A 27,270-nucleotide genomic window follows, 5' to 3' on the forward strand; every position below is an offset into this window, starting at 1 on the left:
GGTATATATGTAGTAATCCTAAATGGAAACTATCAATTGAGGACCTAAAGCAAATTTTTATTAAAGAAAAATGGTGAGATTCTAAAATTGCACTGCAGCCCTTAATCATTAGCTAAAAATAACTTTTTATAGGAAATGATTACAAGCCTCTAAAGTTTAAAATAATAATAACAAAGAGTCATTCTCATTGTCACCTATAATAGCCACTGGATCACTGCCAAGGGCGAGGTTGCCAGAGCCCTTACCAATGACATCAGAGACAGTTTATATTATGATTTAAAGGGAGTAAAAAAAAATTATCAAATATGATGTGGCCATTCATTGAGGAATTCGAAAATCAATTATTTTAATTTAGAGAATTCGGACATTTCATTTTTCTGGCGGCTGTATAGGCTGTATAGTGAAGTGACTGTGTTGTGCATGTCAGGAAATCATATATTAATTACTTACCATGATTATACTAGAACTAAAATGCAATGACTTGCTGTTTCACCTTAGAGAATTGTGTAGTATATTTCCATATAATACATTGAAAGACCCTTTTTATTAACTAACGATATTCGTTGGGATACGTTTATAGACAGACGCATATATAGTTTAAGTGGAGTCAAGAAACTGGTTGAAAATATTAGGGACGGGAAATGGTGTACGAGTTATTAATTCAAGAACCTACAAGTTTTTGACTTGGAAATGAAGGTTCTACTACGGACGGTTTAATGCCTTTCTTGTTTTGGCTCAAGACGATAAGATAGTGGCTATCTACATGAGGAACAACGGGACGTTAAAAGTAAAATGTCAATCCTTGTCTATCTTTTCATGGTCTTTCCTTGGACTTATATTTAAAAAAAAAAGTCAAATGTAATTGTTGAGGATTGAACTAAGAATTTTTAATTTGACACTGATGAGTTACCACTGTTTCATTTTGCTGCATGTTATTATGTTGGTATGATTTCTACACTAATTAATTAACTGTGTTTTTTATCCGTATTATTTTGAAGCACCATGAAGTATACGTTAGTTTTAGCCCAGTTAACTGGGGAAGTTGGTAATTTATCTAGCGAAGCGCATGATGCAAATGAAACATGTGAATTTATCAAGCTGATCATGAAAATGTGAACAGATTATTCGAAAGTCAGCCATCTCTGCATGATAATCCTTCAGCAGGCGGAGTTCTCATCACTTTGGCTGCTATATATATTTGGAATGCTTCAAACTCACTCTTCCATTTGAGGGCTTCACGCAAGCTAACAACTTTATATTCAAACCACGACTCTCTTTTAGCTAGATTCATTATTCTTGGCATGCCAAAGTCAAGTGAAATGTGTCTTTTAATTCAAGCAGAAAATTAACAGAGATCATCATATATATATACTTCTTTTCGATAGTAAATATGAAATAACTTTGATGTTATGTAACTCGCGTTTTTCATGTTAGTGCAAACTTTAAGCCTTCGATTTATTCCTAACTAGATGCGTGCTTACAGGCTCAATGGGCTTCAAAAGAAATGAGAACCAAATATCAATATATAGACATGCAAGGGTTATAGAAGAAGCTGGACCATTGGCCCCATAAGTTTGAATCCATACAGATTAGGCCCACTACGCATGAAAAGTAAATGGTGTGGACTAGAATAATGTTGATGAAAGTAGAAATGTCAGTTGACAATGTTATGAAAAGGATGGTAAGATGAAATTATAATATGAACAGAACATGAGTAGATGGAGTTTGTTTGAAGAAGGGGTTGAATTTGCGTGGATGGATAGAGGAAGCCTGAGAAAGAGTTTGGTGTGGCATAAATAGTACTCCCTTTATCCCAAATTATAAGATAATTTGAAATAAGATGTACATGCCAATAAAACACAATAATAATATTTTACAAACTTAAAACACAGCTATAAAATTTTAAAAATATTCCTGCACACTTAATTATTATGCTATAATATAATTTTAATTATCTTTTCACTTGAAGGTTGATGTTGAAAAAGTATTATTAAAAGAAACTTCATTTTTATCAACTTATCTTATATTTTAAAATAATAAAAAAAATTAAAGTTATTTTATAATTTAAGACAAAAGTAGTATTTGGCTGTAGAGTTGTCTTTTGCAAAATCCAATACTACCTTAACACGTGGTGAGGAGGGGATACTACCATTGGTCCAGTACTGATCATTATTTTGTCATATTGAAGGCGTATTGTAACAACAGTTTTTGTGGTGGTTGCGTGAATCATGAATGGTTTGTGATTGCAGCCCCAGTGAAAAAAGGTAAAAGAAAATTAACTCCCAAGTGTTAGGGAATTTCTAGCTAAATCAAGTCAAATGAAGTCTTCAAATGAACAATTAATGATCTTTCCTCAAAAATTATACCAAGAGTTTCTGTCGCGGATCAATTAGCACAACAATTAACTTCTTAATTCACATGATTGTACATTATTTCCCAATCGCGGGTGATGTAATGTCTTTTTCTGTTATGATGAAAGCTGGATTTTTTTTTTGGTCGTGCAGCAAAAAAAAAAAAACATCTGGCTTTCAGCATAACGGGAAAAGATAAGAAATCTGATCATCAAAAAAAGAGATGAGATGTGGTGGTGGAAGATGGAAGATGATGGTGAAGAGATGGCAAAGTTGTTTTTCATGGATGAGAGACGGGCTACATGTGAGTCGACAAAGCCCTTTCAAAGCTCCACAACTTGGTCCCCTCACCCATCCCCATTTCCCATTATCTTATCTTCTTTCCTTAATTTTAAATTAAAAAAATTAATCATTTAATTTTCTTTAATCAATCATTGTCGATCATGTAACAAACTATTATAAACTATCATTGTTTACTATCACTATCACTGGCCATTACTATTGATAACTCTGATTATCATCATTGTTATTGCCCAACACTAGCAACTAACATTAGCCATGGCCAACTATAATTGTAGGCAACAACTATTACAGCCAGTCAATTTTTATAACTTTAAAAATATTTATAAATTAAAGAAAATTGGCCCATTAACTTGAATTTAGTTGTTGCCAATAAAATATGGATTAAATTTTTAAAAATTTAAGAATATGTTCAGTTTTGATATATGTACATATATCTCATTGATATACATAAGCATATTATTGACAAACAATATGAATAACAAGATTTTTGCAAAATTTGCAACAATGATAAATATTAAATTAACAATTTTTTAAAATATAAAAAATGTTAGGTTATTATTTTGTTTTGGTTTGATAATAGAGGCTATATTTGCAAAAGCCTTTATAAATTCACATGACCAAATGGATTTTTATTTTGCTTTATTTTTTGAAAACAACTGTTAAAAAGTGATTTACAAAATAGTTTTTAGAAATAAAAATGGGAATAAAATCAAACAAGTGCTAAATTTTTATAGGTCTGGCTCAGCAAATCAGTCCGTATAATTTTGACTAGATTAAACCATGTGACAAAATTATATCAAGTTAAAGTTTAATTGAGTTAAAAGTGACTTGAAATTATCAGAATTAAATAATTATTTTGTTCATTTTGAAAATAAAAAGTGCAATCATAAAAATGGAGAATAAATAAAATAAAATAAAACGGAATTGCGCGTTAATAAGTTGATATTCCTGACGCTCATGCTTAATTAAAATTTAAAACGTGCTATTTGAATCCTAATTAAGTTTTGGAATCGTATAATTCCAATCTTCAGAGTTCAGGGGGCATACAAAGGAGTCGCAGGAGAGCGGCTTGGCTATCATTGCTAGACGACAGGCTGTGGACTGTGGTCGTACAGTTGAAGTCACAGGTAACGACTGATAAGTAACGGACACTTCACTTGCTCCGTTTCTTGCTTTCCCCTGTCCTTCTCTCTTTCTTTGTCTATTTGCTTCCCGCAAAAGTCCCAACATTGCATATTATTTCTTATTCAATAACTATTATAGCATCAATCTATTTAGTGATTACGGGCTAGTATTTTACATATTAATTAAGATATCTAAGTCAGAAATATAATATTGCTACATAATGACTTTCATAGTATATCAGTGTCACTCGATAATTAATTCCAGGATTCCTTGGAAAATTTTAACGGTCTTTATTGTCGAGCCTTCCCTTTTTTAAAAGAACACGGTGACCAAGAATCCTCGTGAACCATGATCGTGACTAGGAGGGCAAAATTAAAGCCACAGCAGAAAATATAATCAGGAAAAATAACAACAATCATTGATATATTTAAGGTTTTTATCCATGAAAGAAGTATAAATTTATATCACAAAATCAAACCATAAATTTATATGAGTTTATTTCTATCCACAAATAGCTATTAAAATATAATTATATTTTAATTTAAATATATTAAAAATATAAATTATTGAAATTAAACTCATATGTATTGATAAATTATCATATATAAGACATAAAAATTTTAAAATAAAAAAACTTATTTTTAATATTTTTATTTTTTTATTAATATTAGTTTTTGTATTTCAATTTTTGTTTGAGCCGAGTCTTACAACTTTATAAATTGAATTTTTCATAATATATCCTTAACTTGCTTAACTCAAAAAAAAAAATTGACAAGCTTAACAAGTTTAACCAGACTTACATTTAATTTGAATTAATGAATTACTCCCTTTGTTAAAAAATATAAATATTTTTAACCGAATCTTATTTCTCAATAAAGTAGTTATTTACTTTTAAACTAACGCTATCTTTTCATATTTACCACTTATTAAACACCCTATAATAAATATAAAGTTATTATCAATAAAAATATTTAAAAAAAAGCAATAATTACATCTCAAAAAATTAAAAATATATTAAATTTTTAAAGATTCAACTCTTCAAAAAATTATTTTATATTTTTTAACAGAAGGAGTGATTGACATGATTTTATAAGTCATAAATGTAAAAACGATAAATTTAAAAATAAACTTATAAGTTTAACTAAGTTTATATTTAATTTAAATTTATAAATGAGTTGATATAATTTTATAAATTAAAATTATAAAAATATTAAATTTAATAATTTAAAAAATTAATTTAAGAGTTTAACAATTATGGGTATATTGGCCCAAAAAAAATACAATAACAAATGATATTGCATCAAATAGCTTCCATGTTACCCGTGTCTGGTGGCATAACTTTTCAAGCATTGTGTGGCGGTCATTGAATCAATGGCTCCATCAATTGGCCCAAAAAGAAAATATCTTTAGTAACGATCAGGCAGTCACGCTCCTTTGACCCCACTTCTTCCTCGTCTCTCCCAGACCTCAGTATCGGTATCAGCATCAGCATCTTTTAGAAACCCGCCTTTTGGCTTCTGCAGCTGCAACTTCTCTCCTCCGCACCAACAAGAAGGAGCATCTGCTCATAGATCTCCCCTTGCTGCTATAATGGCGGAGCCGACCAAGTACGTTTCGCGGCAAGGCCTCAGCCAACACAACAAGAGGGGAGATCTTTGGATCTCTATACAGGGCAAGATCTATGATGTCTCTCGTTGGGTTGATGACCACCCTGGCGGTGAGCTTCCATTGTTCAATCTCGCTGGCCAGGATGTTACGAACGCCTTTCTTGCTTTCCACCCGGGCTCTGCATGGCAATACCTCGACAGGTTCTTCACCGGGTATTATCTCCAGGACTACACCACATCTGATGTGTCTAAGGATTATCGGAAACTTGTGTACGAGTTCTCCAAAATGGGTTTATTTGAAAAGAAAGGGCACGGGGTGTTCTTCACTTTGTCGTTCATGGCAGTTCTGTTTTGTGTTTGTGTTTATGGTGTTTTGTGCTGTACTAGCCCATGGGTCCACTTTGGTTGCGGGGGGCTGATGGGACTCTTGTGGATTCAGAGCGGGTGGATTGGGCATGACTCTGGGCACTATCAAGTAATGACGAGTCGGGGATTCAATCGGCTCGCTCAGATCCTTACTGGGAATTGCCTTGCAGGGATCAGTATTGGGTGGTGGAAATGGAACCACAATGCTCACCACATTGCTGTTAACAATCTCGAATTCGATCCTGATCTTCAGCACATGCCCTTTTTTGTGGTGTCTTCGAAATTTTTCAACTCCCTTACTTCTTACTTTTACGGGCGGAAGATGAACTTCGATTCTGTAACCAGATTCTTGGTTAGCTATCAGCATTGGACGTTTTATCCTGTAATGTGCTTTGCAAGAGTAAACTTATTCGCCCAATCGTTCATGTTATTGTTGTCAAAGAGGAAGGTGCCCAATAGAGGTCAAGAGCTTCTGGGGCTGTTTGTTTTCTGGATTTGGTATCCCCTGCTGGTTTCCTGTTTACCCAATTGGTGTGAAAGAATATTGTTTGTCATTGTTAGTTTTTCTGTCACAGGAATACAACATGTCCAGTTCTGTTTGAATCATTTCTCTACCAGTGTCTGTGTCGGCCAACCAAACTCCAATGATTGGTTTGAAAAGCAGACCAGTGGGACGCTTGATTTAAAGTGCTCAGCTTGGATGGATTGGTTTCATGGTGGACTGCAATTTCAGGTGGCACACCATCTGTTTCCCAGGATTCCCCGGTGCCATCTGAGGAAAATCTCGCCTTTGGTTATAGAGCTATGCAGAAAACATGATTTGCCTTACAATTGCGTGTCATTCTGGAAAGCCAATGCACTGACATTTCAGACACTCCGCGATGCAGCCTTGCAAGCCCGCGATCTCTCAAATCCCATGCCCAAAAATTTAGTTTGGGAAGCCGTCAACACTCACGGATAAGTGAACTCTGGAGCTTCCAGAGATTTTGCTGTCATGTTCATCTGAGGGTGAGTCGTTTTGACATCTGAGGGTGATTTTTGAGAAAGAATAATTGTTACGCACTTTTTTTGGAGGCTTCTATCTCATTTATGATATAGGTCAAAATTACTGATACCCATCACTTGCAGGTTGGTATAGCCTTTATTTTGTTTGATTTCAGCACTTATGCTAATGCGTGGGATTTTACTGTGTGCTCTGGACCACAAGGATTGTAACATTTGTTAGATTCAAATGTATTGAGTGTTCCTCTATTTTCGTTAATTTTTCCTGTCAGTTTGTTGAAAATCTTATTGATGGTTAACAGTATCTGGTTTGCAACTTGTTTCGTGTATTGCAGGATTTTGGTTTACTTGAGGGCAAGGCCCCTGAACTTTGTTGTACATGAATGTTTAGAGAAAAACCAAAATTGAATCTGTCCTGTATCTTCTCACAACTTAATATACATCCAAGAGTACAACTTCTACTTTTCAGTGGCAAACCTGAGTCAATTTTGCAGTGAAGCCATCTGTAATAAAAGAGATCTTTTAGCAGGCCACATGCTTTCTTTCTTTCTTTCTTTTCTTTTCTTTTTTTTTTTAATAATTTGCTCCTGTAAAATAAAATCTATTCTGTATAAGAAAGGACATTGCAATAGTACCAAGCCAAACTACAAACAAAAACACCATCACTAATGATAGAACAGGAAGATAGCGGGTTAAAAACCCGTTTTCTCAGACTCGTCTTCCTGTTACAAAGCTCAACAAGCTAAGCAGATGTTGTATTCATAAAATCTCAAGACTCAAAGCTGACAAAATTCTCACAAGACATGATAAGTCTCATCATATCGTCAAAACCCAAGCTTATCCACTCTGGTCCAATTGCTTCCTTCTTAGTTACTTCAATGCGGGAGCGCTATTAACATGAGTCTTTATGCACTCAGTCACAAGCGACTGATCGGAAAGAGTAATTAATTCTTCTTCTTCTTCTTTTTTTGGGGGGGGGGGGCGCAATAGAGGAATCAATTCTTTCCCTCCAGAATCCTCCTCCTCCATCAATTCCACGTAGGAAGAATGATTGACCCAATATTCAGCCCAAAATCGCTATTCTTTCTCTCATTATCTCCTACCAGCGCCATTATTTTGTTTCGGAAAGGCCCAAAAACCATCATGACAAGCGGAGTCTAGTTTATCACGGCAACTGTCGACAAAAACACTATCCTAGACTAATGAATTGTCAACCCTGAACAGTACCTCTCACCGGCGATATCAGTGTGATCGGCTATTACAGGCGCCGGCGAATCGACAGCGTTATAGTGACGACGATCTGGAGATTACTATAGTGACGATGATCATTCTTCTTATTTCACAATCTGTTGCGATCCTTATTTTCTCATGTTATTGTTTCTTGCTATCATCAAGACTACTGTGAAATCCTATTTTTTGATTTCTAACCTTTGATTAATTTAAATGGCAGTGATTGTGTTTGAATGCTGGATAGATAATTTAGGATTGAACTTGAATTGTTTTGAGGCTTAAAGATATTGGGAGTGGAAGAAAATGAGATAGGAAGTATAATGAGGAAGAAAAACCAAGATTCTGGTGGTGTTCGTTCGCAGACAAGACCGCAAGGATTGTACCCGTCCGCGGATGAGTCTGGGAAGGGGAGTTATGCTCTCTGGCAACGTTCGTTATCGTGCGAGGTTTCGAGGGAGCAGGTGACCCTCCTGCTCCCATCTTTGCCCTCACAAGGGCAAGTGGGAAATAAAAAAATAAAAAAAGATCAACCAAGGGTGGGGGGGGGGGGAGTAGGAGAGAATCCTGCTCCAGGTTTCGAAGGTGGGGAAACTCTGCCAATGTTTGGCGCCGGATCATAGAAATTGAAGGCGTGTTCGGCCACGGACGTAAGAACATAAACAATTTGTAAGCTCAAAAAATGGCAGAAAAAGAAGAGTAGACATTGAATTGAAATTTAATCGATTTAGTCTTGATTTTAGAGTGACATGAATATGGCAAGTTGGAGGTTGAACCCTAGTGGGAGGAAATTGAGAATTTTGGTGAACTGATGAATTTAGATGATAAATTGAGGTTCCAATGGGTTAATTGAGTTGATAATCGATCGAAATTGGATTGGGAAGTGAGAAAGTGACATTAGCAATGATTTTGAGAGTTTGGGATTTTAGAGTTAATTTCAATTGGCTCTAGTATCAGCGCTATAAGCCTTATATTGTTATGAGTTATTGTTTACCAAGTAGAATGTTGACCTTTACTAGTGGCATGTGGCCGACAATTTCCCGATTATTGTGTTTGTGTGAAAGCTGGGTAGAAAGGGAACATTGATTTACTCGTTTATTCAAGTGGAAATCTATGCTTTTGAATAATTTGGTACCTGAATAGTTGTGTTTAGATCGTTGCTTGTAATTTGAATACTTTTTTGATAATTTAAGTATGTTAAGACCGCTAATGCCCATTGAGAATTTAAAATGATTTATTGATTTAATACTTTTATTTTATTGTGAAAGTTGTGTCGGAAATCTCCTCAATGTGTGCTGAAGCCTTTCAAGTGTGATTGTATGCGTTAGAACTATTTGAAATGTATTTGTGTTTATAAACGGTATGATTTAATTATAAATGCTCCATTGTACTTTAAAACTTTTCTAGCACATATATTTGTTTTTGTTAGAATCTCTTGAATTGTACTTTAAAACTTTCAAGCATGCTAAGGTGGTTGTGTGGTGCTTGTTGTGATGCACTTATAGGGATTGAATTTGGATGCAATGTTTGTTAAAATTGTATGTATGATGGTTTCTTTTATTACATGGTTTGTCATCGCTCGATGCATGGTGAGGGATACTTGTAGAGCCCTGTTCTACATGCTTTTCTTTGACCGAGATTAATGGTATCCCACATGCATGTTAGCTATGTTTTCTATGATTTATAAGTAATTTTTATGTCTATGAAATGATTATTATAAATGGAAGATTTGTGAAAAAAAGGCTGTAAAGTAAATTGTAAATGATTTGGGAAACAATCATATATTTTGGAAAGGCTTTTTGAAAAGATTTGCTTATATTGGTTCAAATAACCTTTTTTTTATTTTTTACCTAACCTTAAACTCATGTATTATATATATATATATATATATATATTATTTTCAGGTAAGAATTCTGGTGGAAAGTAGGGGAAAAGCAGGTGAGGAGTGAGTTATTGTTGAGCTCGGCATATTCATGCTTGGCACGTGTCCTTGTAGTGTTTTATAATTATTTTCCCATGATATAGCTTTTAAATGTTAAACTTATATTTTCGAGCAATTTGTATGAATCAATTATGATGTTTTAGATTTTGGATGGAGGCCTTACTTATAATGGACTGAGAAGGATTTGACATTATTGATAGGTAGAGCCCGCTTGCCTTTGTGGTATTATTTTCTGACAGTGATAGACATATATGAATGAAATGCAATGTATTATACAGCAAATGTTTGAAGTGTGCTTGTCCGTTGGGTATTATTTGAACTTCAAATGCCCAAAGCCCAATCCCACTTGTATAATAGTTTTAATTGATTTTGCAATCCCAATTGCTTTCTACACAGGAAAAGTTTTGGGACATGCTATGCTTTACAAATATTTGAAAATAACACGTTACAATTACTATGTTAACCAAGACCCGCTTGACTCTGAGTAAGGGCCTCGGTAGTGCTGGGCCTAATTCCCAGTCTCAAACTAAACAAATCCTGCGTCGCATCACCCTGATCATAAGGTTAAAAGTTTTTTTCCCCCCCTTTCCTCCTCAACTGTTCATCCAGGAACGTTGGGTATCATAAATTAATAAGTGTTATAATTTTTTCCTTCAATATTTAAAAATAATTAAAAATTTAATTTCAACTGTTAATTGATCAAAAAAATTATAAAAAAAGAATCATAAAATTGTAAACAAGTATCATATAATAAAATTAATATTGATTAGATCTTTAAAATAATGTTTGGTCAAAATTATATTTTAGTTTTTTTACATAGGTAAGAAATAACATTTGTATCTTCTTATCTATATGCAATTTATGAAACTTAATTGATATTAATTTTTTTATAGAGTACTTATGTGTAATTTTATAAGTATTCTTTTATAATTTTTTCAGTCATTTTTTATAATTTTTAAATTAGTGAGTGGTCAAAATTAACTTTTTAACAATAAAATATTCAATGTACAATTTTTAAATGTTAAAAAAAATTGTACTGCTTAAAAATTTAAGATATTAAATATTCTCGAGTAAATAGTTGAAGGTAACAATGCTCTAACACAATCATAATTTTTAGCACCCTCTGTTTTTAACTTTTTATTTAGTTCGCATTATTAGTATACTGATCATGAAATAAAAAAGATTAGTTGTTAGCAATATAATATTAAGAAGATATAATATTAAATAATTTAAATTATATAAAAAAAATTATGATTATGATATTATATATGTAGGTCTCGTCCTTGAAAATTTAGATAGGGTGAGGTCGGTCCATGTAAATGTTGTTTTTTTTAATAACAAGACAATTTTATTCATTACTAAAAAACCTAATACACTCTATATATATATATATATATATATAAAGTGGTCCAATCAAGGCATTGGTCTGAAAAGAAAACAACAATGCAAGAAAATTAAAAAGAAATCGCCTAAACAAAAATAATAAGCCAAAAAGGGAAAACAATAGCCTGAACAAAAAGTCGAACGAAGAGCCCGACACTTCGAAAGCCTGCACATGTAAAAGGCAGCTGATAAGAGGATGACCCACGAGCTTGAGGTGTAGCCATCTTCTAAATCTAGTTCAATCCTTCTTCAATCATGAAACCATGCACAACAATGCCTTATAGGCATTGAGGGGAGAACCGAAAGAAAAAGACTAGAGGCCAAATCATAGCTACCCGAAATCAAAGGTTTAAGACCAAGGCAACTTCCAAGGCTCATTAACAAAAGGCACACTATTAGCCAAACTAAAGATACACGAGTATAACACATGCCTCAAAGGCAAATGAAGCTCTAAGGCTAAAGAAAAACAAGAAGAGCAATCTAAAAATCAAGAAGATATCATGCCAGTATCCATTTCATGATATCCAAAGCCAATCATTAACAAACTAAAATCAAACAATAGTAAAATAGGATTGAGAAAGGCGCAAAATCCCAAATTGGGTTTCCAAAATAGAAACCTCAAAAACAAAGGAGGATGACATGAAAAGAGATTTAGAGTAATAAAACAAGGAGGAGAGCCAAAGAAAAAGCAAAACATGACTGATAACTCTCTCTTTTGTGTTATTATTAATATATTTTTTTTTATATTTTGGGAGTCATCAATGAAAAAGAAAAAAAATTTTCTTACTTTTATAAAGAAAAATTAACTAAACACTTTATGTGAATTTATTGTAATATTTGTAAGAAAATTATTTAAAATAATAAAAATTAAAGTAAGCAAAAATTTTGCTCATATTTATTAATTGTGAATAAGTAGGGCATGATAATATTAAAGGAAGAAAGAAAAAGAAGACAAGAAAAATGTAATTTTCAATCCAAAACACAAAAGTAAAGGTTCTTGCGTACTGTTAGAAGTTTCATAATTTCTCACTGGTGCCATGGGACCAGACAAAAATGTAGAAACGTACAGTTTCATTTTCTGTATAAAATTAACTATATAACTCGTTTTTCTAGATTAGAGGAGGCATTTTTCAACTGCTGCAACTTGAAAAAACCCTAAAAGAGCAAGAGGAGAAGTCTTAAAGCTTGGGATTAAAAAGAAGTGGAGCAAATCTTTATTTTACCTCATTTTTTCAGTGTTTTCTCTCCTTCTTTTCCTCTATGATGATAGTTTCAAGTCTTTTGTGTGTTATTTATATGTTTATATTAGTCATGTGTAGCTAAATCTTCTTATTCTAGAGGACTATAAACCTATTTGTGTAAATAACTTTGGATTTACCATTTAGTTGTTGAGAAATAAAGTTTTAATTACTTGTTCTTGAGCTATATTGTTTTTGTTTAGTGATTGGCTACCAGTAGGTGAGATTTAAACATTTGGGTTAAACCTTAAAAGAGGATACTTAAATCGAACCTTGAGAACTAATAGCCTAGGATTAGTTTAACTAATTTGCCATTAGAATAAGAATATATCTAATAAACCTAGGCAATCTTCATGGGTTAGAGTCTCAAATGCAATTAATTAATTAATTAAGGTAATAATTTGCTTTAACTGAATTAATTAGGATCCTTAGAAAATAAAATAAGGGCAAAAAGGTGATGGAAATCAAACAAGAGAAAAAAGGCAATGGAAGAAAGATCGAGGGCAAACAAAATGAAACCGAAAACAAGTAGAGCTAAAAGAAAGAACCAAAGAAGGTGACTTGCAAGGAAAAAGAGAAGTAAGCAAAAAGATGGTAAAAAAAGAAGTGGGATGAAAGACCAAATTGTCTTCGCAGTAACTGATCACTTTCACAAGTACAAAGAATCGATATAGTAATAATTCACTTTGTTATTTATAAAAATAAATAATAGTTTAAGTAGAGATTTAATATTTAATTAAATAATATAAATAAATAAAAATAATAAAAAGCAATGAACCAACTAATCAAACAAACGTTAGAGATCAAGATTCACCTGCAAGGATAATTACTCTAATTTATTTAATTATCTTTTCTTTATTTATAGTGATAATCATTCATAAAGTGTTTTAATTACTTTTCAATATATTATGATGTATTTAATTGGAGTTAAATTTAGCTCCCACTAAATTTTACTTTCTAAATAAACTATAAAACTATAATTTAAGTCACCACAAATCTTTAAATTATTCATAATTTAGTTACATGCGTCTTTATCTTTAAGTTTAGGAAAACATTTTACCCTCTAGTTCATTAAGCTACCCACAAACAACATATAAAATGGCCATCTACATAAAAAGTAATTGAAATGAGAGAAATAAATATAAATAGAAACATTAAAATCTCATAGACAATAAACTAAATTCAATAGGAAAAATAAAAGAGCAAAAACAATCTCAACCAAATTACTTCCTACCCTATCAGGAAGTTTAGAAACAACTTATAGAATCAATGCAAAATATTCCAACAGAAAGCATAAATGGAATAAGAATAATAAAGAAAAAAAAAACTCTCAATTTGAAAGAACTCATCCAGACTTCATGCTTTACCTTCTAGCTCTCCGATACAAAATTGGATTATTTAAATGAGGCTCTCCAATGTTTATTATATAGTTTTTGCACCGTAAAAACCTAAAAAGCCCATTAGCTCAAATCTCTTAGCCTTTCATTTTAATTATTGTAATTCAATATTAATTCTTCAGCAGCCACATGTTTTTGATTATTCGTCCACTTGCGACCTTTTCCTTTGTATTTTCATCCACGCACGATCAAAGCACATACCATCCCTTACATTTGCCCATGAGTAAATCATTTGCAATTTCATCCGCCCGCGGTCGAAGCACATACAAGCATTTTTAGCCTTCCTTCATTTTTGACCAATCGTGACTAAAGGCGTGATTGTTCATCCTTTGGTCTTTTCCGGCTCCCTTTCTCTGCAAAACACATAAAATACTCAGTAAGACAATTTATTCCTATTTTCCTTATATTATAAGTCATAATTAATTCAAATTGGAAAAGTAGTATATAAAGTTGACCTATCAATAACCAAAAGAAGAGGAGCAGGAAAAGGAACGCAAAAGATAAGACCATGCTAGAAGAAGAAGAAGAAGAAGAAGAAGGTGGCGATTGCAATGGCAATGAACAATGGACAATATTGGAGTGGCGCGTCGGCTAGGTTAAAGAGAGATAACTCTAAAGAAAAGAGAGACCACACTTTCATTCCATCCATACAAATATTGTTCATTACTTCATCATTTTGCATCGCAAGTTATTTTTGGAACAAAATTATATATAAGACGTTACTCAAAAAGCCAAATCTAAGGTGGGGTATAAGAAAATTTTGAACTTGACTTCTCTCTGCTGAATGCTGAGGGAAGCCTCCATCACACCTCTGAAACTATATTTAAAAATTTATTTTTATGTTTATTAAAATAAAAATTATATTATTAACAAATTAATAAAGCTATTAACTCGTTTGGATAGTCCATATCTAATTTGAATATTCTAAATTTATAAAAAAAATTGCATTGTCCAATATATATCTAGAGAGTTAATTAATAAAAATTATAAAATATTAATATTAATGTGAATTGTTGATATTAAATATGAACCATACAGACTAATAACCACATTTATTAATTTTTTTACAATTTATATAATTTTTTTATTTTGATGAATATAAAATAAAAATAAAAAACATTAAATCTAGGTTATTTATATTTAATTTGGATGGTTTAAATGAAAGGTGTGGAAGAAACTGTGTTTAAAAATTTTAGTGTTATCTACAATGCTTACTGTTTAGTGCTTAACATGTGACGATTGAGGTTTTAAAAACCCAACTGATTATTGAACTGGGCTAGACACCTGTTCAAAGTTTAATGGTTGGACGGTGATCGGACCAACGATTATTAAATTAATATATTTTAATTATATATCAATCATTTTAGATAAAAAAATACGAACAAAAAATTGATAAAAATGGATCCCAAATAAAAATGATAATAAAATTAATTAATCAATGCAGCAGCGGGTAAATATAAAACATAAAAATTGGTATAAAATCAAGTATAAAAAATAAAACATAATTAATAAATTTCAAGTAGTATTAAAGTTAAAAATGAATTGATAGATTCAAATAATAAAAATAAAGATATAACCTGATAAAAATCGTGAATAAAAATTTTATAATTTAAAAGTTTGCAAATTAGTAAATAATAATATAATTAAAAAATAATATCATACCAAAATTAAACTGCATTTAGAAAAATATGGGATAAGCATGCTTTATTTTAAATAGGAATAGGAGTACAATTTTAGTTTGAGGAATAGCCATCAAGTAGCATGGGTTATTGAGACTTCACGTGATGCTTTCGTGTGGCAGTGGTGAAAGAGTATATTAGCAAAACAAATGTCATTATCGTCTGCGGCGTTCTTCCTCCTTCATCCCCATGATCCATATCTGTTCAGTTCGGTCTTTGCCGCCATGGATATAGGTTCGTAAGGTTCGATTTTATTTCAATAAAATGGTTTAATGATATATTTGATAATTTTGTTACTCGAAAAACACGCTGAAGGTGATGATATGACATCATTTAATCTCTTTCATTATCATATTTTCATCTTCTCTCGCATCTCGTTCAGATCTTGAACTGGTTAGCCTTTTAAACTGTTCAGTTTTCGCCGTTTATTGACCGGTTTACCGGTTCAATTCCCTAACAGTTTTACAGTATCAAGACCCGGACTGGTGACCGGTTTCCAATTAAACCAGCCGCTCCGGTTTTTACTACAAATCTGGTCCGTCCAATCTTCAAACCCTCCATTCGATTAACGCATTTAAGATTCAGGGGATATCTAAAAGGCAGTAAATAATAAAATGAATAAATTTCCCATGAATAAGAATGTGGCAGCCGGTGTAAGGAATGATCATGAAGTATGGGTTTCTTATTAGTGAATGAAAATGTTGACTCGAAGATCCTGCGCGTCTCCCTCTCAATCATCCTCCGACTCACTCCCTCCATATCTACTTTTCATGCTGCTTAATTGTTACCCTTTACCAATGTCTAATTTAACACACCAGCAACTCATTCCAATGGTTTCCCTCAACAGTACCAACACCGACATTCCATTGCTGTGGAAACTTAGAAACCATCACTTCGACGTGCACAGAATACAAATTACAGACGACACAAAAAATCTAAATTTAGAGCCTTCTTGCTCTAAACCTCAAACCACCTCCAAGTTATACAATTTTTTTCTTGTAAATCAAATTTCAACTCCTCCAAAGTTGACACGACACTCTGAAAAATATTGTAAATGAAAAAAATTTAAACCAAACCAAAAAGATTAATTGACATCAACCAATTGTAATTAAAACGAAAACTTCCAGATCTTGATTCGGAGGTCCACCTTACAGACGGAGTCCGTCACCGAAGCCACCGACGGAGTCTTCCCGGCGGGCACCTTCCCGTTGATTCCGTCGCACGTCACTCTGATTCCCACCCTCTTGCTCTTTAGCCACTCCATCTTCAGCTTCACTTTGGTGTCCATCTGAATCACCACCGGAAACCCGTTCGACTTCTTCAGACCCGATCTCAGCGAAGTCAGCGAATCAGTATCCAGATCGCGAGAATCCGACAGCACCGCTCGCAGGCTGCTCTGATTGTTCTTGTCGGACGTGAACGCCGGGATGGATCCGTTCCCGATAGGCACGGAATCGTAGAATGCGGTGACGGTGAACGGTTCGTAGGAGAAAACGAGGTGGTTGTTCGGGTTATTGGCAATGAGGGTGAGATTGAGAAGAGAGGAGAGGTGAGAGGAGGAATCGGTGGATGTAGCGAGCTTCATCCTCGCAATGCGGAGGTTGGTGATAGAGAACTGGGGTCGGTGGGGACGATAGAGAACGTAGAGTACAGCGCCAACAATGGCGGCGAGCAGAACAACAGCCAGGAGAACGATGACGCTCCAGAAGCAGCAGCAGCAGCAGCCGCTACGGCCGGAGCGTCGGCGACGGTTGTACTGGGAAGGTCGGAACATTGGGCGGGTGGGGTTGTAAAGCTGAGACTTGGCGGGGGCAGGATTGGAGGAGGTGGCGCCATTAGCACCGGCGACGGCGGGTTTGGAAGATGGATGGACTCGGTCTGTCATATTGGGATGCGCCGAAGAGAATGAGGAATGAGAAGTGTTGAGTGTGAGGACAGGAGGGTGGTGGTGGAGGCGAAGAAAAGAAGCTTTGCAGAAGAAAAAGAGGGAGTTGGATTGGTACTGAAGACCAGAAGGGATGCTTCCACACCACCACACTAATATCGATTTTGATTTGATTTGATTTATTTCTATATTTGTTGCGAGGAGGGGTTTTTCTCTGTTCAGTTAAAACTTGAATGCCAAGCATTGGGTAATGGCATATTGGCATGTATGTCCTGTGATTTCTTTTTTTATTTTTAATTTTTTTAAGTTTTTCCCTTTCCCTTCCAGAAGAAAAAGAACGTGGGATTGAGTGAATTCTCAGGAACACCGAAGGTCCCCCTTGTGCTCTTCCGTCCTTTTTCCTTTTCATTAATTTCTATCCTTAGCTTTCTTTCACTCCTCTTGTTATTAATATATGTTATTGCAACATTGCATATATTTCTCCAGCATTAACAGCTGGGCAGACAAATGACCTTCATGCTTATTATAGTTGACATGTCACATTGCTGCCTTCAGTTGACTTGACGCCTCACTCAATTTGTGATCCTAAGTGTTAAATTTCGAGTGGTCAAATGCAACTTATCATTGATTTGGCATGCACGATAAACTTAATTGCGTAATTATTATCATTGTTTCTTTTACGTAACTCCAAAGATATAGCAACATAAAATTTATATAATAAGTGGTTCCTGTAATTTGTCGGCCTTGGAGGATGCGGGGAAGACGTGGAGCTATGGAAGTAATACTCAAAGCGCATAGCCGTATTTGATTAGCGAGGCTCCGCGAGGTTGTATAAACTTATGGAGGACAAGCAGAGGTTTAATTTGATGGCTTTCTGTTTGTCTTCTCGTAGGTGGACTGTTGTTTCTCCTTTTTATCAAGCTTTGGGCTTCCCTGTATAATTAAATAAAGTAAATCTAGTCAGAGTTTAATTTGTTTTAGTCCAAATTAAAATATAAAATCTCAATCAACTTTGTCTTCTAAATTTATTTTTTTTTTCCAAACTATTTCTGTTCATTTCACATGTTAAAGTGGTAATAGGAGTAGTTTTCAATGTAAATAATTAAAAGAGGTATTAAAAAAAACAGCAATATACATTTTTTTACAAATAACTAAATTCATTAATTTCCTTGACATCTTTAAATTGATTATATAAGTTCTTCATTTAGTGCAAGAAGAAGTGAATAATTAAGCATATAAAGTTTTCTCCCTTTTGTTATAGTCTAGGAGATCATCGACATATTATTGAACATGTTCTTATATTATATACTCTCTCCTATCATAGATATAGGAGTTTGATAACTAATTCACACAATTTTTTTTAAATGATTAAGTTGGTTATTTGTAAAAAAAATATGTACAGTATTAGTTATCCTAAAATATCCCTCCTTCTAAAAGTATAATTATACACATTAACATGTACAACAAATTAAATATGGATAGTTATTAGGGGTCTCACTACTCTCCCTGGATGTTCACTTTTTCGCTTGCATCCTGGATTAGAAACGGTGAGTTCTGACGAAATATGAATTTTGAAGCATTCATGTTCAAGCTATTGAGACTTGGTTTATTTTAATCATTTAAATGTGATGAATTATTCCAGAATTCCAGTAATTAAAATGTCAGAATTAACATCATTAAATATTTAAAGTTTGAGCGATACAAAAATAGTATCAAAATACATAGCAGTATTATCATATTTGGAAAGGAAACAAGTTGTGGGTAACCGGTGAATTGCTTGAAATGTAAGGAGCCCTTAAAACCATAGGGAATAACCATTGTAGCGGCTGAATGCGGATGATTCCTTCAAGTCTCGGTAACATGCAAGTTGAATCTCAAATATTTCATGGGGAAAATATCAACTGACGACTTTTGAATGAGATTTATATCAATAAAAAATTAATAAATTTTAAAATTTTATTACAATCCTTTGATCTTTGATGAAATTAATTTTTTTATATGAAATGATTGAATTGTCTCTAAAATTTAAAATAAAAAGGTCACCCCTACTATCATTGGAAATGGTCATTGAATTACTTCCAATCTATGAGGTCACTAGAGCCATCAGTCGGTGGCTGGTCACCGAAGCTCTAATGCCGGTGACACTTTATTCAAGGATAATAATTGGTAAAAGTGATTAAGAAAGGATTTGACCTCATGATCCTTTAACCATCTAAAAAGTTTGGTAAAAAAAAATACATGACAAGAAAAATATAAATAGTAACCCAAGGTTTAAACCACTTCCATATCATAACATAACAGCATATTGTTAACTCTTGAACAAAACTTATTATTTTACTAATGTTAATTACTTATTAATTTAATATGAACAATTATAAATTGAGAACTTTAAAGTTTCATGCATTTTATCTGTTAAAATTTTAAATGTAGTGTTGTTAATCATGAATAAATTATTATTAAAATTTGAATAGATACTTGTTAATGAATGACGAACATGCACAATTAAACACATCTTAACAATTTTTTTAACTTGTAAAAACTTATTATTTGTGCGATAATTGTGAAAATAGGTTGAGATGTAAAAAAAAATGTTGATATGGTTATTATAAAATTGTGAAATTGTGAATATGCATTTGAAATTATTTTTGCCAAAACTCGATATATATGAATGACTAATATGCACAATTAAGTACATCCTATCAATTTTTAACTTGTAAAAACTTAAATGGATTATTATTAATTTCAAATGAGTTGTTGTTAAAATTTAAATGGATACCTGTTAATGAAGGACAAACACTTGTAAAATTATACCCATTGCATATGTTTTTATCAATGTTCTTAGAATTGGATCGAATATTGAATTAGAAAGGACAATAGTTCACGGTTTGTAGAGTAGAACTTGGTTGGACCAATAGTCAAACCAATAACATAATAATAAATAAACATAATATTAAATGTATATATAAAATATATTCAAGAAAAAAATATATAATATGTTAATAAAATGATATAACATTATTGTAAATTAATAATATTATAAACTATTATTTTATAACTTGTCAAATATATGTAAATTTTAATTAAATTAGATATAAGTAGACTTAAAAGTATTTGTATTGGCATTTATTATTGTCAATATTTTTATAAAAAAATCTCAAATTATATTTTATACAGTGAAGTATTCAAAAATAAAGTTAGATTTTCATATGACCTAATTTTTGAAATTTTTTTGTTTTTTAAACTTTTTAATATTATATTTAAAATCATCTAGTTTTCTAAAAACCGCTCCGATTTTTTGTTTAACTTCGATTTCCAACTCAATAACGACCCAACTCCTGTTTAATCTAGTTCAATCATAAAAATAATTTTTTAGTCCAAACTGAGCTGTTAATGATTTTTAAATCATTGATTTTTATAGCTTTTTAAAGGCCAAATAGATTGTTGTTAGCTTTGAATAAATTATTGTTAAAATTTAAATAAATATTTTTTTATAATGAACTAATATGTAAAATTCTACATATCCTATCTTTTTTTTTTAATTTATTAAAACTCAAATGAATTGTTATTAATTACAAAAGCATTGCTGTCAAAATCCAAATAAACATTTATTGATAAATGATTAATATATATATAATTAGTGATATCATATTTATTTTTTTAACCTGTTAAAGTTCAAATGAATTCTTATTAATTTTAAATGTATTGTTATCAAAATTTAAACAGAGACTTGATAAGTAAGGCTTTATTAGCTGAATGCTTATGACTCCTTTAAGTCCATGAATCTCAAATATTAAAATTTACAAAGGGGCTTAGGCTGAAAGAAATTAGATGAGTCCATTGGCACCGCTTCTGTAGATCTCTGTAGTCGAATCTGCCGTCTCACCCACCCCAAAACAGTAAGTACAAAGTGATGCTAATAAGTAATGATAGTATAGTAGTTGGCAATGCCAATGCATCTGCGGGGGATGCTCCACACATGACTGTGAAAATATAAGCACCCGCAATTGACGTTCGCATCTCTCTCTCTCTCTCTCTCTCTCTCTCTCATTTTGTTTACGTGAGTTATGAGCCCTTTGTAATTACTTTGTTGGACCTACACTGAAGTTAAGACAGTACATATATGAACGTAAAATCTTCTTTAACTGCTCTGCACGATACTAGCAAGTCCCTACTCACAGCTGACATGGATAGCAAACGCCAATAAGGATCAATAAATGTGTCCAATGCTTTCGTGTTGATGGGGTAGGAGCAAATGATCCACACAACACCCTTCATTATTTCCATTGATGAGTGTTGAATTAAATAATAACATAGGAGCACGAGAGCCCATATGCCTCTGCAGTTGGATCACTCGCAAACTTCAACATTGGAAATTTTCGCTTTGAATTTACAAATCAATGTTTTCTTTGAAACCCAGCGGATATCCTCACGCACAGAGCAGTCCAGAAATCATTTCCAGGACTCGTACTACCATTCTCGCTTTCATAAATCTTTTCTTGTTCTCCCAATCCAGCTTCGCGGCAAAGAGATGGCAAGCATCCTTAGCATCCCATTACCATGGCTAGAGAAAGAATATTCAAATGGAATATCATTTTTCCATGCATCATTCTCAATCACGCAAAGCAACCAGCACACAGAATTCAACAAGAAACTCGGCTACTATTTTGGCGTCTTGAAGCATTCATAGGGAAAACAAGCTTTACAGCAGCTCTAGAAACTAAAATTTGAATTCAGTGATTGTATGTAGTACAAGTATTGAATACTTGTACCATCTAAACCATTAAAATTTATATTAATAATTATAAATTTATACTTCATTTAAAATTAATGAATAAATAAGTATATCAGAACCGTTGATATGAATTTCAACAATTAAAATGTTACAGGCATCCAACGTCAATGTTAAATACAATCATTGAGTTCAAACTACAAGAAACTGGGGCCAAAAAACTTGAAAAGCCACGGAAATGATGACCAAAGCAACCTGAATGAGTTTTTTAAAAAACAAAAAAACAACCCGACCCAAATTAAATGGCCCATTATCGGATTCACAAACACGTCGCACGGACCCCCCCCCCCCCGCCTCCATCAATTATTGATTTCCAAACTAAATACAGTGACACAACCTGAAGGAGAATATTGTTGCAGCATGTGCCAAAGAGGCACATACATGGACTAAGCCTTGGCATTGGTTTTCAGGATCAACAGGTATGAATATTTTGCATCTCCTGAGCTGTTTGCCCCGTTACGGCCTGCAGTGAATAATATGATATCATGGTCGAATGCTTTCAATTACAAGCATCACAATAAAATAATGAACGAAAGGAGGGTAACTCGACGAGGAAAAGACAAATCAAAGATCCTCACGTGGGTTACAGCGAGTCAGCGAATACCCAAAATGTTTATATTAATTCTTAAATAAGCCCTGCTGTTTCTTTTTCTTTTCTATTTATTTTTTTTCTTTTGGAGGGGCCAGACCGCCCAGAAGAGAAGATAGACACTGGGACTCCGCCGCTGTTCCTGTCACACAAGAGACCATTTCTCCATTAATGCTCCGATCTGAATAATAACCCATACAAAAAAGTCTCCATAGGCTTCCCCACCACGTGCCTCTTCTCCACACGACACCGCTTCCACCGGACCATTCTCAGTTTTAACCTATAAAGGATGCTCTTCCTCTCTATCCTCTCAAACTTAAATTATAAAATAATTTAAAATAAAATTACACAAATTAATAAAATACAATATTATTACTGTATAAATTTATTTTTTAAAATAAAATTATAAACTTCTAAAAATATTCTCATATACTTAAATATTACATTATAATATTATTTTAATTTTAAAAAAATTATTTTATATTTTGGGATCAAGATGGAAGGAGCACCTTTTAAACTACACTGAATATTCCCCTTACTTTAAACAGATAGTTTTAACAAATATTCACCATAAATCATTTACGCCGATAAAATCCCAACTCGAAACGCCTCAGTGATGTTCATTGGTCCGGAAAAGGAACTAGTATGTTACCAGAAACGCCCTACTTAAGCTAAAAAAGGACCGAAGCACATCAATGATTTGCCAACAATGGAGTGACAATAAGGGCCATATATGTCAGCATATTAAGCTCCAACACCCCCAGGCATCGCAGAACTAGCTTCATTTTAGCACAAAATCAGGAAATCAATGAAACCCTAGTTTTACAGGACCAAATCCTCACATAATGATGAAAATTATAACACAAAACGCCCCCAAAAAATCCAATTCCACGCACGTTAGTTTCCGCTCCCTCTCTGGATTACTTCCTTGTACCTCATTATGGAATCTAGCCTCTGCAGCTTCAGCTGCTGCTTGAACTTGTTGATGAAATCGTCCGCCTTTGCGTCCACCTCGTCGTCTGCCTCCGACTCACTCGCCTTCGCTTCTCTCATCGTCGCCGGCCGCCGATTCTCAACAATGTCTTCTTCCCTAAAATGCCCGAACGCCGATTTTGTGGTCGCCGACTTCTTCATCTTCCTTGGGAGCTTTTCCGGCACGTCGCCAGAAGCCGGCTTCGTGTCCGACTTGGTCCTGCTCACATGAACCCCTTGTAACTCGCTGTAAATTTCGTCGAGAGACCGATCTGGTTCGGGATGCTGGATTTCCCCGACACCGTCCTCCTCTCCCCCCTCTCCATTGCTCTCCACCACCGGGGCACCGTCCAAATGGTGTCTCTCCGGTTCATGAGCATATTTGGGCAAGTCAAAATGGGGATCCGATTCACGAGTTGCGTACGAATGAGTGGCGTCGTGGGAAGAGAACCTGGAAGAAATAGGGTCCGTGGGGAAGTAGTCGTAAAGGTTGATGGACTTGAGCCTTTGAAGCATGGATGGGGATCTCGTAAGCGGAGGGTGTGGAGCTTCATGGGCGGGATGAAATTCGGAGGTATGGTGAGGGGATTCTTGGGATCGGTAAGAGTAGAAGTTGATGGATTTGAGTCTCTGCAAGACAGAGGGAGATCTGGGGAGTTGTTGAGGGTGATGGTCAGCGTGAGATTGGGGTTGGTCGTGGCGTTTGCCGTTGGCGAAGGTGGAAGTGATGAAGATGGTGCCGATCATGAGCTGGAGGAGGAGGAAGAAGACAGTGGGAGTGAACCAACTGTAGACGACAGCCCAGATTGAGGGAGTGGATGATACGGATGCCTCCAACATGGCTCTTGTGGGTGTGGGAGACGACAGCCAACGGGGAGAGAGAGTGCGCGCGCGCGCTCTGTGCTCTTAAGGGAGATGCGGGAGTGAGCAGTGAAATGAGAGGTTGATTTGGGGTAGAATTGGGAAATAGATTAAGGTGGGACGACCCGTAGATTTTGGAACGGTGAGGAAAGTGGAATCTGGAGAAACACGTGGCGACATGCCGGGGGTCTCTCACAAAGCGAGGTGTTTTCTATTTTTTGGTAGACAAATGGGGCCGGAATCCAAGGAACAACATGTAAACTACTACAACCCTCGACATCCTTAATTGGGCTGGCAGATCAGCCCAGACATGGAAATCAACCTTCCATCTTCAAACCCAGATCTGCCAACCTGTCAAGCATGAGCCTCTCTCCGGTCTCCATATAGGTATCAACTGTTACAGCGCTGACCTTCCATCCTCAATATCACTCAAATGAGGATCCGGATCCTCTCAGACTCCTCTCCCTTAGCGTCCTTCAACGGCGGCAAATCTCCACCTTCAATGCATATCTAATAGCTCATATCTTATCACATCATCTCATGTTAAAATAATTTAATTAAAAATAATTTTTTACACCTTATTCCAATACCTTTTATATATATATATATATATTTTTAAGATAATAATTCAAATTAATTTTTTTATTTTCAAAACTTGTCCTAAAAAATTACTCTAAAAAATTTTTTAAAATAATTTTTTGTTAAATGGATTTGACTAAAGTTTGAATAGCTCAGACTGTGAGTTTTTACAAATAAATTTTTGTTAAATAGATCTGATCAAAGTTTGAATAAACTAGATAGTTTGGCTTATATAAACTCTAGTCAGATTTATTTAATAAACATTTATTTTAAAAAATATTTGCAAACTAATTTTTTAGGATAAATTTTGAAAATAAAAAAATAAAAATTAATTTGAATCATTATCCTAAATATATACTCCTTTTGTTAAAAAATGCATGGTATTTTTAATTGAATTTTACTCCCCAATAAAGTAATTACTTATTTTAAACTAACACTATCTTTTCATATTTATTTAAATTAAAAACCTTATAATAAATATAAAATTATTATCACTAAGGGCACTTTTAAAAAAAAGACAATGATTGCGTCTCGATTGATTAAAAATATCTTATTTTTTAATGAAGAAAATATATATATATATATATGGGGTAGTGAAATAAGATGTTAAAAAATTATTTTTAAAAATTAAATTATTTTAATATGGGATGGTGTGGCAAGATATGAGGCATTGGATACGAATTGAAGGGTGGAGATTGTTGCCGCCGAGGGACTCTGAGGGAGAGAAATCTGAGAGGAACTGGTTCCCTCAAATAAAGAGAGAGAGAGAGAGAGAGAGAGAGTCATCAGTCGTACAACCACAACTTTTCCATGTAGAATTAACCACCCTTCTTTTCTTTTGTTGTTTTTACTATCCATCTAAACACTGAGCGAAATATATATATATATATATATTTTTTTTTTTTTTTCCTTTGATCTTTCATCCCTTTTCTCCAGAGACGTATCCCCCTTAGACAAATAGGGGGCAGTTGTTCCATTGGAGAAACGATACCTAAATTTAGTTAAAATTACAATTGCTCTCATGCAAAATTAATTGCCTCGCGTCCTTTTCAAAATTACCAAGCATACATGTTTAAAAATATTGTTTATTCTTGTATAAAATTTTGTCTCTTTTAATAAATTTGCCCGCGTCACTCTCTGTTTTTGATCAGATCATTCAAACAAAAGCATTAACGTAGTCCTCAAGATTTATTTTGTTTGCAAAATTATTCCTTCATACGAGAAGTGAGTTGTAATTCTTTTTTATTGGGCAAAAAATAGTGATTGCCGAATTGAGGTGGCATGAGAGTCCCCATGTTCCCATTAGCAAAAGCGCGAGAAATCAGGGGAAGAAGCTCGTCAAGTCCGCTGCGGCACATGAGCAGTAGCCTCAGTTGCTTTCAAGCTTTCAGCCACTCCGGTTTCTCTTGGAGTTTTATCCTTTAAATATTAAAAAAAAGCTGTCAATGTGCTTTTAAAAAAATCACTGTACTCCTTCACATATATACCTGTCTATTTAAAAATATAAAATATTTTTAATTAAATTTTATACTTAATAAAATGACTATCTATTTTTAAATTTATCTGTGAGTGATGGAAGCCGAGAAGAAGCTAATGCAAAGTCGCAAAAGGAGAGAAGAAAGGAACTGCTCCATTAATTATATTTAAGTCATTTTGAAGATATAATTTCACAGACCACATCTCCCAGTGTTTTAACTTTTACATCTCCTAAAGTGAATTTCACATCACCCATGTGACCATATCTGCCATGCTAGTGCCGATTGCCGGTTTTTCTTTTTCATGTAAACTGGATTTAAAAATGTCATTTATTTGTCGTTGCTTAATTTAATTTTTTTTATTTTTATTGTTATTCTGTTTTGAGAGAATTACTATTAGATCCTACATAAAAAAATTAATTATTATAAAATTTATTGATAATGAAATTAAATTGTATTGATAACTAGTTATATTATCAATGCTGTTTAATTTAATTATC

At 33.7% G+C, this 27,270-nt stretch overlaps 3 protein-coding genes across 8 annotated transcripts; 1 reads left to right on the forward strand and 2 right to left on the reverse strand.

The window, feature by feature from the left end:
* The first annotated feature begins 5,219 nt into the window (after nucleotides 1–5,219).
* LOC129303299 (acyl-lipid (9-3)-desaturase-like) lies at nucleotides 5,220–10,213 on the forward strand. 4 transcript variants are annotated; one of them, XM_054942519.1, is made up of 2 exons: nucleotides 5,220–6,760; nucleotides 9,886–10,213. In XM_054942519.1, exon 1 carries the CDS (start codon nucleotides 5,370–5,372, stop codon nucleotides 6,711–6,713), a length of 1,344 nt encoding a protein of 447 aa, XP_054798494.1. In that variant the 5' UTR covers nucleotides 5,220–5,369; the 3' UTR covers nucleotides 6,714–6,760; nucleotides 9,886–10,213. The 4 variants fall into 4 exon arrangements, 2 of the variants coding, with proteins under 2 accessions (XP_054798494.1, XP_054798493.1); XM_054942518.1 differs by lacking the exon at nucleotides 9,886–10,213 and adding an exon at nucleotides 7,090–7,289; XR_008591453.1 differs by having other exon boundaries at nucleotides 5,221–6,880.
* Nucleotides 10,214–16,442: 6,229 nt separating this feature from the next.
* LOC129303534 (NDR1/HIN1-like protein 13) lies at nucleotides 16,443–17,667 on the reverse strand. The gene has a single exon (XM_054942909.1). The coding sequence runs from the start codon at nucleotides 17,503–17,505 to the stop codon at nucleotides 16,729–16,731; it is 777 nt and encodes a 258-aa protein (XP_054798884.1). The 5' UTR covers nucleotides 17,506–17,667; the 3' UTR covers nucleotides 16,443–16,728.
* A 4,678-nt stretch (nucleotides 17,668–22,345) lies between these two features.
* On the reverse strand, nucleotides 22,346–24,781 carry LOC129303435 (pathogen-associated molecular patterns-induced protein A70). Of its 3 annotated transcripts, XM_054942745.1 has the most exons (3): nucleotides 23,818–24,781; nucleotides 22,873–23,025; nucleotides 22,346–22,757 (listed from the first exon to the last, which is right to left on the reverse strand). In XM_054942745.1, exons 1-2 carry the CDS (start codon nucleotides 24,693–24,695, stop codon nucleotides 22,920–22,922), a joined length of 984 nt encoding a protein of 327 aa, XP_054798720.1. In that variant the 5' UTR covers nucleotides 24,696–24,781; the 3' UTR covers nucleotides 22,346–22,757; nucleotides 22,873–22,919. The 3 variants fall into 3 exon arrangements, with proteins under 3 accessions (XP_054798720.1, XP_054798722.1, XP_054798721.1); XM_054942747.1 differs by lacking the exon at nucleotides 22,873–23,025 and having other exon boundaries at nucleotides 23,818–24,778; XM_054942746.1 differs by lacking the exons at nucleotides 22,346–22,757; nucleotides 22,873–23,025 and having other exon boundaries at nucleotides 23,532–24,776.
* Nucleotides 24,782–27,270: the final 2,489 nt, after the last annotated feature.

The sequence above is a fragment of the Prosopis cineraria genome, unplaced genomic scaffold (assembly GCF_029017545.1).
Source record: "Prosopis cineraria cultivar Desert tree isolate PC_DT_omini unplaced genomic scaffold, ASM2901754v1 PC2, whole genome shotgun sequence".
NCBI classification, from domain to species: Eukaryota; Viridiplantae; Streptophyta; class Magnoliopsida; order Fabales; family Fabaceae; genus Prosopis; species Prosopis cineraria.

Coding starts and splice junctions, on each gene's coding strand:
- LOC129303299 (XM_054942519.1), top strand. CDS start 5,370: ATGGCGGAGCCGACCAAGTACGTTTCGCGGCAAGGCCTCAGCCAACAC.
- LOC129303534 (XM_054942909.1), bottom strand. CDS start 17,505: ATGACAGACCGAGTCCATCCATCTTCCAAACCCGCCGTCGCCGGTGCT.
- LOC129303435 (XM_054942745.1), bottom strand. CDS start 24,695: ATGTTGGAGGCATCCGTATCATCCACTCCCTCAATCTGGGCTGTCGTC. Junction 23,026..23,817: donor AGGCTAGATTCCATAATGAG/GTACAAGGAAGT, acceptor CTTGTGTGACAG/GAACAGCGGCGGAGTCCCAG.